Below are 9,031 nucleotides of genomic sequence, written 5' to 3'. Positions count from 1 at the left end.
CCGCCACCGGGGCCACCGGCGGGGCCGCCCCCGTCGCCACCGGGAACCCACCGGGAAGCGACGCTCCCCCCGGCGGCGGCCACACCGGCAGCGGCACCGGCGGCGGCTTCGGCAGCGGAGCCACCGGCGGGGCAGCCCCGGCGCTGGGCAGCGCGGAGAGCCGGTCCGGAGCCCCTGGCCCACTGCCACCCACCCGAATCACCCCCTCCTCGACCCCTGCTCAGTCCCGAGAGCAGCCGAGACGAACGGGGCACACACCGTGCGGGGCTGCAGCGCGGGGAATGCGGCCAAGACCCCCGGGGTGGGCTCCGGGCTCCGGGTGTGGGGAGCCCCGGAGGGAGGAAAAGTGCTGCTGACAACGGAGCATCCCGTGCGGCTCGAGCCCGGTCTGTCCGGGGCGGCCCAGGGCGGCCCCGCCGGCTCCCCGAGCCCGCCTGCCCCCGGTTCCGCACCCGCGCCCCCCGCGCCCCCCGCCCCGCACAGCCCGGGATAGGTTGAAGGCTGCCGGCACCTAGTGGCTACTCGGGAAAAGCGGGAGCGGGCGGAAGCCCCGGTTGCCTCCTGGGACCCCGGCCCCGTCAGCCCCCGCAGCACCGGGCGAGGGCGGGAGCCCGGGAGACGGCGGGGAGCAGCCCTTGTGCCCGGGGGACAGTCCCCGAGCGTCACCCGGGGCTGGTGACGCCCGAGCTGCGCCCTGGGCCATCTCAGTCAACATCGGGTTTGGGGCAACTGGAGGGACCTGTGTGGATGTGGCAAGGTGGGCACTTGCAGCAGGGTCGTGGGCACAGCACAGGTGTCTTGGGTATGGCAGGGTGTCCCCTCCTGGTGTGGGGGACAGTGTTGTGGGTGGCACAAGAGGAGCAGAGCTGCCTGTCATGCAGGGCCTGGGCTGAGAACCCCAAACTCATCTCATGGGTGGGTACATCTAGTGCTTAAACTGGCATTTTGAGGTTTGAGTGACAGCACTGGTGGCATTGCCACCAGGGCTCTCAAGACCCTCTTCTCTCTCCTGTGCAGGTGAGTTGGGCACCAAGTGCAGACAAAACAGGGGCAAACAGGGTCCCCCACATGGCCCAGCCCCAGGCCCTCACACAGCACTGCTCTGATCCCCTGCCCTGCCTGGCACTGCTGCACAGTGGCCGTGACTCGGGGCAGAGACACCAGCCTTGACTCAGTGTCCCAGCAGAAACCAAACCCAAACATGTGCCCAGCCCCGCTCAGGCTGTGGCACCTTATCAGGCCTTGGCAGCACTGAGTGCCCACCAGGGAGACTGTTGTGTCTGCGGGCGGAGGCAGTGCCAGCGGGGCACGCAGGGGAGGACAGGGTTCCCTCACCTCTGCCCAGCCACTGCTCCTCTGGGTCCCTGTCCCAGCACCATCCTGTAAAATGGAGTGGGGCTGGGCTGGTGCCCCCCACAGTTGTGCTGCCCCCACCCCAAGCACAGCTCTGAGGCTATGCAGGCACTCAGTGCTGGTGTTTGGTGCTCAGTGCAGCCCAGGCCCTTGCCTGGGACAGCCCCATGCCCCTAGTCCTTGATGGGGGTTTCTCAGGATTCTCCAGGCTGTGGGGGCCCAAACTGGCTGCTGCTCCTCAGCCACACACCCCAGAAGGGTCTGGAGCTGCCCCAGCCCTGGCTGCAGGCTGGCAGGAGCAGGAGGGGGCTGGGGCTCAGAGAGGGTGGTAGCCCCCCAGCTGAGGGTGGCTATGATGAAAACAGTGAGACCCCAGGCCCTTCAAACGTTCATTGGGACACGGTGCCTGCACAGATGTTGCAGAACTCCAACACCTCCTGCCTTCAGGCACCAGCAGCAGGACAGACCTCAGGGAGGACCTGCAGCCAATGCCCTCTGCTCTCAGCCAGCACCCTCCTCCTGTGGATTTACTCCCCATTTCCAGGCAGCTTCTCCTCTCCAGCCCTCCCTCGCATCCATTCTGGCATCTCCTTCCCGTGGTTCCTACCGCCCTCCTCTCCCCGGGGCAGAGGCACAGAGGGGTGGCAGGACAGAGGGTGACCCGGCTGCGTGGGTGCTCAGCACCCGCCGGATGCGGCCCGTGGGGCGGGCAAGGGGCGTGTCGGGGCCGCCGATAACAGCGGGCGCCGTGCCGGGGCCGCGGGAGCAGACGGCGCAGGCGAGTGGGATGAGCCAGAGACCCCCATCCCGGGCAGCCGGGCCCCGAAGCAGCGGGATGGGGTCCAGCAGTCTCCCGCGACTCCTCCGCACCCTCTGCCTCGTCTCGGTGCTGGCCGGGTGCCTGCACCCTGCCACGGCCCAGTGGTTTTCCATGGGCTCAGAGGACACCACCCCAGATCCAGGCACCAGCCCTGTGCCCCCCGCCCTGGATGGGGAGGAAGGTAGGTATGGAGGGATGGGGACACGGCTTTCCCAGCATCTCGAATTCCTGCACCTCAGCATGGAGGGGGCATGGGGAGGGTGATGTGTAGGGGACCCTAGAACCAGCCAGAGTCTGGGGCTGCTGGTGGCACTGCTGTGGCCATGGCAGGTGTTGGGAACTGGGAGTGCTGTGCCACCCTGGGCCCCCTTCAGCCCTGCCAGCTTCCATCCCAGTGCTCCTTTGCTCCTGCAGACACAGATGCCGGCGTGGAGCCCGCGGGGAAGGTGCTGCTGAGCAAACCTCCTCAGGCAACAGCCCCTAGACGCCGGGACCAGCCCTCCAGGGGGGCAGCAAAGGGGTCAGGCCATGCCCCGCCGCGCACACGAGGCAAGGTGCTTTTTCCCTGGGCTCTGGCCCCCCTCCGGCTCCTCCAGCCCTCCCAAAACACACCAGCTACAACCATGCTCCTTGCTATGTTCTTATCTGTGCCCTGATTGCACTCACCAGCCTGGGCACCGTGCCCTGCTCCAACCCCGAGAGCAACTCTCAGCTCCCTCTGCCCCCTTGGAAAGAAATCAGGGCAGCTCCCAGTGTCCCCTCACATGGGGCAGCCCCACAGCAGCGCTGGGGTCGGGCCCCCACGCCGGGCTGAGAGCAGCCCCAACTGGGGGAGGATCCCCCCGAGCCCTGCGCTGAGTATTCCCTGTCTGTCCCAAGCAGCACCGACCCACGGCCGCCCCGGAGATCTTTGAGGGGAGCGCAGTGGAAGAGGAGTTCCTGCAGATTCAGGTGGTGGAGGGGTCAGCCTGGGGTGCACACCCGGGCAAGGGGCGCTGGAAGACACGGGCTGGCAGGGCAGGACGGAATGGGGACGGTGGGAGTGAGGAATGGGGATGATGCTCAGGGATTTCGCACTCAGCCCCTCCTCTCCTCCACACAGACGACGGCGAAGGGGCTGCCCCGGCGGGTCCCGCCGGCCCCGCAGACGGACCCCGCCCTTCAGGTGAGAGGTGGGCGAGGGGCACCCGTGTCGGACCCGTCAGTCGGGGCTCCGGTCCCGCTGCTCATCGCTCTCTCCCTCTCCAGGTGCACAACACCTCCGGATGTGTCTGCCCCGTGCACCCCGGCCCTCCCGGCCCTCCCGGCCCAAAGGTGCGGTGGTCCTCCCCGGGGAGGGGCAGGGGGGTGCGGGGACCCACAGGGACACACTGTGCGAAATCGTGATGGTCTTTTCTCTGTGAAAAACCCTTTTTGCTCAGGATTTGGATTCTAGCTTTGGGGTCTGGGTTGAGAAGTGACTCAGGTGGCCCCAGGGAGGGAGTCAGCAGGTGCCCGTGGTGGGCTCCAGTGGAGAAAAGTGCCAGAAGGTGGAGCCAGGCTCTGAATTTCCCCGACAGGGAGAGAAAGGTGACCGAGGGTTCCCTGGAGAGAGAGGCCAGCCCGGATTCTTAGGGGAGAGAGGGAAGTCGGGCAGCCCAGGACAGCCAGGTCACCAGGGTCCCCGGGGCCCCCCGGGTCCTCCGGGACCACCAGGGCCCCCGGGACCCCCGGGTGCCTGGGGAGCCCGGAGCCCGTCCGTGCCTGCTGCACTCTCGGAGAGATCAGAGAACGAGGTGAGCAGGGAAAAGGGCAGGGAATGCCGGTGCTGGCTGCAGGGTCCATTCCCAGTGGGACTGGCGGGGATGGGGACTCTTGGGACATGTGGCTGTGTGGGTGGGCAGGGGGACCAGGACCGTGGGACATGGCAGCTCACTGACTCTCTCTCCTCTCTCCCTCCAACCTGACAAGCAGCGGGGAGTCTCCAGCCCTGCAGGAAACCCAGGACCCCCAGGTCCCCCTGGACTGCCTGGAATGCCCGGACCCCCTGGCTACCCAGGCCATGATGGCCCCCAGGGGGCCCCTGGGCGGGAGGGAAAGCCAGGACCCCCAGGCCCTCCAGGAGCTGTGGGGCCACCTGGTTTCCCTGGGGCTGAAGGAATTCCAGGATCTCCAGGCTCAGCTGGGCCAGATGGACCCCCAGGGGCACCCGGACTCCCAGGGCCTCAGGGTCCCCCCGGGGTGCCTGGGCATGAAGGACCCCCTGGTCCCCCAGGACCTGCATCACTCCCTGGCAAACCAGGGCTCCAAGGGGAGCCCGGATTCCCAGGACCAAAGGTAAGGGAGTCCCAGCCCAGCCTGTCCATGGCCCTGGGATGGGGTATCTGGGCTCACCAGCCCCTCGCCCCTGCTCTGGGGGAGCAGCCCCATGACCAAGCCCTCAGAGGGCTTCAAGGCTGCCCTAGAACTGCCCCAGACCTGCCACTGTGGGGCCCAGGGGAACACGGGCTCAACTCCACACTCACCACCCTGTGCCATCTGCCCTCAGGGTGAGAAGGGCGAATATGGGCTGCCAGGCATGCCAGGGAGCCCTGGCCGGACTGGAGAGCCAGGGTCCCCGGGCATGCCCGGTCCCATGGGGCCACCAGGACCACCAGGGGACTACAGGGTGAGTAGGGGGTCCTGGGCTGTGGGTCCTGGGGAGGGGGGACCCCAGTGTCACCCCACACATCCTCTCTTAGCAGTGTGACTCACGCCACGCTGGACACCGTGGATTGGTCGGGCTGCCAGGCCCCAAGGTGAGCCAGGAGTGGCACCATGGGCAGGGGTGCTGGAGCAGGGGCATGGGCACAGCACTGGCCATGGCACCCTGACCAAACAGCTCTATGGCAGGGTGATACCCTGGTTGTGAGGCACAGCCCTGCCTGGGGGCCTTGGGAGGCCTGGGGACCCCCAGAGCTGGGCACTGACAGGACCTCTTGCTTCCCTTCCAGGGAGAAAAGGGCGACCCTGGAGAGCCGGTTTGTACCCATGAGCAGCAGTGTGGGAGAAGCTGCCTGGGGGGTGCCATCCCCACACCTGAATGTGCACCCTGAGCCCCCTGTGCTGCCTTTGCTCCCCCAACACCCTTCACCTCACCCTGGGGCACAGGGTGGGGGGATGAGGGACACCATGGCACATGCAGAGGCACACGTGTGTGCCACCCATGAACATTTCCAGCACATCCCATCCCCACCACCACAGCACAGGCTCTAACCCTGCCTCTCTCACCCAGGGGTGCTGCTATGGGGAACACGGGTGCAAACCAGGCCACGTCCCCTTCGCCAGCACTGGCAGCCAGCCCGGCTCCTGGGGGTCCATCCACAGGTACCCAACGGTGAGTGGCCAGGGTAAGGGGACCCCAGCCCAGCCTTGGGAACGTGGTTCACCCCACCAGCAACCCCACAGGACCCAGATGGGGTGGAGGAAGGAGAGGGGGAGAATGGAAAATATGGAGAGGGAGGATGGAGGTAGGGAGGATGGAGGTATGGAGGATGGAGATCAGTCTGTCTTCTCCCTTTTCCTTTGCAGGATGGCAAAGAGGAACCAGAGATTTATGGAGCAATCATCCCCCATGTGAGAGTCCCTGCCTGGCTGGTGTCTGTCCAGCCAGGGACATTCAGCCCTGGGAGGGGACAGGAGTGGGAAGAATGGGGGACATCAATTAGATGTCACAGCTGCCCCCCTAAAAGGCAGCACCAAAACAGCCCAGTCCAATCTCCACACTGCAGGGTCTTCGAGGTCCTCCCGGGATCCCCGGCCCCCCTGGGCCCCCTGGCCCCCCTGGCCCTCCAGGTCTCCTCTACCTCAATGTAAGGCCCAGCACTGGTGTGTGCACGCTTGTGCCAGAGCACACATGCCTGTGCCTGAGCACACACATGTGTGAGCGTGCACAGCACCAGGGCCCCCCCCAAACCTGCCTGTCTTTGCTTCCAGAGGGTGCACCCCATGCATGCCCAGCCGCCCTGCAAGCAGCCGGTAAGCCATGGCCTCGCTGTCCCCAAGAGTGTCCCCGTCCCCTCCCTGTGCACCAGGAAGGGTGTCCCTCTCCCTGTGCCCAGCAGCAGACACAGGCTCCGTTTGCCCTCACAGGGATCCGCAGACAGAAGCTGGCCATCAGGTGAGGGCTTTTCCCAGGTGTTCTGGGAGCTCCAGCCACTTTGGAGACACCTTTCCCGAAGTCATGGAAACTTGACCTCTGCCTCCCTTCCTTGGGCACTGGGACCATGTCAGCACGGGTCCCTGGCACCCCTGCTGGCTCTCCCACCCACTCCTACCATATCCCTGTGGGGCCAGTTTCCATGGGAACATCCAGGCCCTATGCTGGGACACCTTGTGACCCCTCACCATCTCTGGGCTCTCCAGATGCCGGTGTCCCTCAGACAGAGCCATCGGACTCCCGCGCTGATCCCCGGGTGCGTCCAGGCTGTGTCCCCGGGCAAACCCCCCCAGCTGCCCCGTACCACACACTAGGACCCTCACCCTCTGCACTCCCCCAGCGCCAGACGTGGGTTTTCAAGTCCAAGGAGCTGATGGTGAAGGCGAGCAGTGCTGTGCCCGAGGGGAGCCTGGTCTATGTGCGGGAAGGGAGCAACGCCTTCCTCCGGACCCCCACTGGCTGGAGCCGCCTCCTGGTAGCGTGTGGGATCTCTGTCAGGGCTGGGGGTGCAGGATCCAGGGCTGGATTTGGCTCTAGGGCAGCAGATCCTCAGGAAGCAGAGGATTCCCCCTAACCTGTCCCTCTGCTTGTGTCGCTGAGCAGCTGGAGGATCCAAAGTCGTTCTTGGCTGGTGATGATCCTTCTGCCTCCACCCCACAGTACCAGGTGAGGGGTGCAGGAGCTGCAGGGTCCATTCATGTCCCTGTGAGGGGACAGAGCCCTCCTCTGAATGATGGAGGGGAAAGACCTCACAGGACTCCTCTCTCTCTTCTTCCACCTCTTCATCCAGGAGGCAAAGAGGGTGCAGCCAAGAGGTCCCAACACGCTGTCACCCATGCAGTCTCCAACAGACTCACTGGTGAGCCCTGCTGAGGGTCTGGCCATGCTGGGAGGGATGTGCCATCGGAATGGGCTGGATGTCAGCAGGGCAGTGCCAGCTTGGCATGAGCAGAGCCTGGGGTCGTGTTGGTCTGAGGAGGGTGCCCCCTACTCATGGCACATGGTGGGTGTCCTCGGACTGACCTGAGCTGTGTTTTTGCAGATCCAGAAGGAGGAGGAACAAGGGCTGCCCCAGATTCTGCCAACCACCGCCGCCCCACGGATCCCATCTGTAAGGAATGCCTGGCCCCAGGGTGGGGATGAGTGGCCAGTCATGGGAGAGGGGGGAGAGCTGCCCAGGAGACCCCCAATCCTGGCCAGCACTGCCAGGGGCTCACACCCTCTGGGAAGAGGGGAGTAGAGACCTCAATTCCTCCCTGCCACCCCCAGCTCCGCCTGGCTGCCCTCAACGTGCCGCTCTCCGGTGACATGAGCGGGATCCGGGGCGCTGACCTGCAGTGTTACCGGCAGTCACAGGAGGCCGGGCTCTACGGCACCTTCCGGGCCTTCCTGTCCGCCCCCAGCCAGCACCTGGCGTCCATCGTCAAGAGGACAGACAGGACCCTCCCCATCATCAACCTGAAGGCAGGTACCCCGTCCCCAGGGGGCTCACAGCCCCGGTGAGCTGCAGGGACCCCCACCCAGTCCTGCTCTGGGGCTGCTGTGCCTGGGGCATGCTCAGGGATTTTAAGGAGCTGACAAAAGCAAGAGGATGTTATTGCCCAGACACGGTGGGGACAAGGACATTCCCCTGGCCCCTGGCTCAGCACCGTGGCTTGTTCCCACAGGGGCAGCTGCTGGCCAAGTCCTGGAGCTCCCTCTTTGGGGGTCAGTCTGGTGCTGCCCTGCGGGGTCCCATCTATTCCTTCAACGGGCGGAACATCCTGACGGATCCCCTCTGGTGAGTCTGGACACGGGGTCCTGAACGGATGCCCCTGTGTGGGAGCTGCAGTGGGGGGTCTGTGCTGGGTCCCCCCCTGCAGAAATGCAGGAGTAAAGAGAGGGGGTGCCCCAGGGCGTCCCCAGCCCCGCTCACCCCATCCCCACCCACAGGCCCCACCAGCTAGCCTGGCACGGCTCCACACCACGGGGTGGCCATGCCCGCCGGTGGGACTGCCAGGGCTGGCGCAGCTCTGGCACAGCCGAGGGCATGGCCACTGCCCTGGGTGAGGGCCGGCTGCTGGCCGGGCACCGGCACAACTGCTCCACGCCGCTGGCCGTGCTCTGCATCGAGGTGGCTTTTCCTTACCGGCACATGTGGTGACAACTGTGACACCCGACCACACGCTCCAGGCATGCCCCCAGTCCTGTGTGACTGGGGAACGTCCCTGGGGGCACCATGGGTGGTGTCAGAGCTGTGCTGGAACACTGAGGGGACACTGGATCCACAGCCAGGCTGTGCCATGCCCAGCCCCAGCCGTGCCATCCCTGTGCCATGGGGCAATGCTAGGCTGTGCCTGCAGCCTCCCACCCCCCCTAGAGCCAACAGGGTCACCACTCAGAAATAAAGATACAGAAATATTGTTTTTTATGACACCGTGCTTTGTTCTGGGGCGACATGACCAGCTGCAGCAAAAGGCTGAGGGGACACACCTGGGAATGGGAACAGAGACTGGAGGGAATGGGAGCGGGCTCCAGTCCCCTTGGGACTGGCAGTAACTGGGGGGGGACACTCTGGCACAGGTTTCCATGTCAGCGAGGTCAGTGTTTTGGTCCCAGAACACAGTGTGTTCCAGTATATCCCAGTGGGTTGCCAGGTCTTGCTCAGTGTATTCCTGTGGGTGCCCGAGGTCTTCCCAGTG

At 65.5% G+C, this 9,031-nt stretch overlaps 1 protein-coding gene across 6 annotated transcripts; it reads left to right on the top strand.

Moving 5' to 3' along the window:
• The first annotated feature begins 1,986 nt into the window (after positions 1–1,986).
• Positions 1,987–8,733, top strand: LOC134554434 (collagen alpha-1(XVIII) chain-like). Of its 6 annotated transcripts, none has more exons than XM_063404982.1 (23): positions 1,987–2,354; positions 2,588–2,727; positions 3,056–3,124; positions 3,276–3,338; positions 3,422–3,487; positions 3,733–3,948; positions 4,124–4,489; positions 4,701–4,820; positions 4,894–4,950; positions 5,146–5,172; positions 5,427–5,528; positions 5,723–5,767; positions 5,923–6,003; positions 6,128–6,169; positions 6,284–6,311; positions 6,488–6,606; positions 6,691–6,825; positions 6,954–7,016; positions 7,141–7,209; positions 7,393–7,461; positions 7,620–7,814; positions 8,018–8,130; positions 8,283–8,733. In XM_063404982.1, the coding sequence occupies exons 1-23, from the start codon at positions 2,045–2,047 to the stop codon at positions 8,491–8,493; spliced, it is 2,706 nt and encodes a 901-aa protein (XP_063261052.1). In that variant the 5' UTR covers positions 1,987–2,044; the 3' UTR covers positions 8,494–8,733. The 6 variants fall into 6 exon arrangements, with proteins under 6 accessions (XP_063261052.1, XP_063261049.1, XP_063261047.1 ...); XM_063404983.1 differs by having other exon boundaries at positions 1,988–2,354; positions 6,557–6,606; XM_063404979.1 differs by having other exon boundaries at positions 4,897–4,950; positions 6,488–6,825.
• The last annotated feature ends 298 nt before the right edge of the window (positions 8,734–9,031 follow it).

This window comes from Prinia subflava, chromosome 8 (genome assembly GCF_021018805.1).
Source record: "Prinia subflava isolate CZ2003 ecotype Zambia chromosome 8, Cam_Psub_1.2, whole genome shotgun sequence".
Lineage (NCBI taxonomy): Eukaryota > Metazoa > Chordata > Aves > Passeriformes > Cisticolidae > Prinia > Prinia subflava.
Note: the sequence above shows the minus strand (reverse complement) of the source record. Positions and strands in the feature narration are given on the sequence as shown.

What these genes read in the sequence shown, in the direction of transcription:
- LOC134554434 (XM_063404977.1), top strand. Translation starts at nt 2,045, where the DNA reads ATGCGGCCCGTGGGGCGGGCAAGGGGCGTGTCGGGGCCGCCGATAACA. An exon ending in CCATCCACAGGTACCCAACG is followed by an intron (nt 5,529 to 5,722) that starts GTGAGTGGCCAG and finishes TTTCCTTTGCAG; the next exon opens with GATGGCAAAGAGGAACCAGA. An exon ending in AGACAGAAGCTGGCCATCAG is followed by an intron (nt 6,312 to 6,487) that starts GTGAGGGCTTTT and finishes CTGTGGGGCCAG; the next exon opens with TTTCCATGGGAACATCCAGG.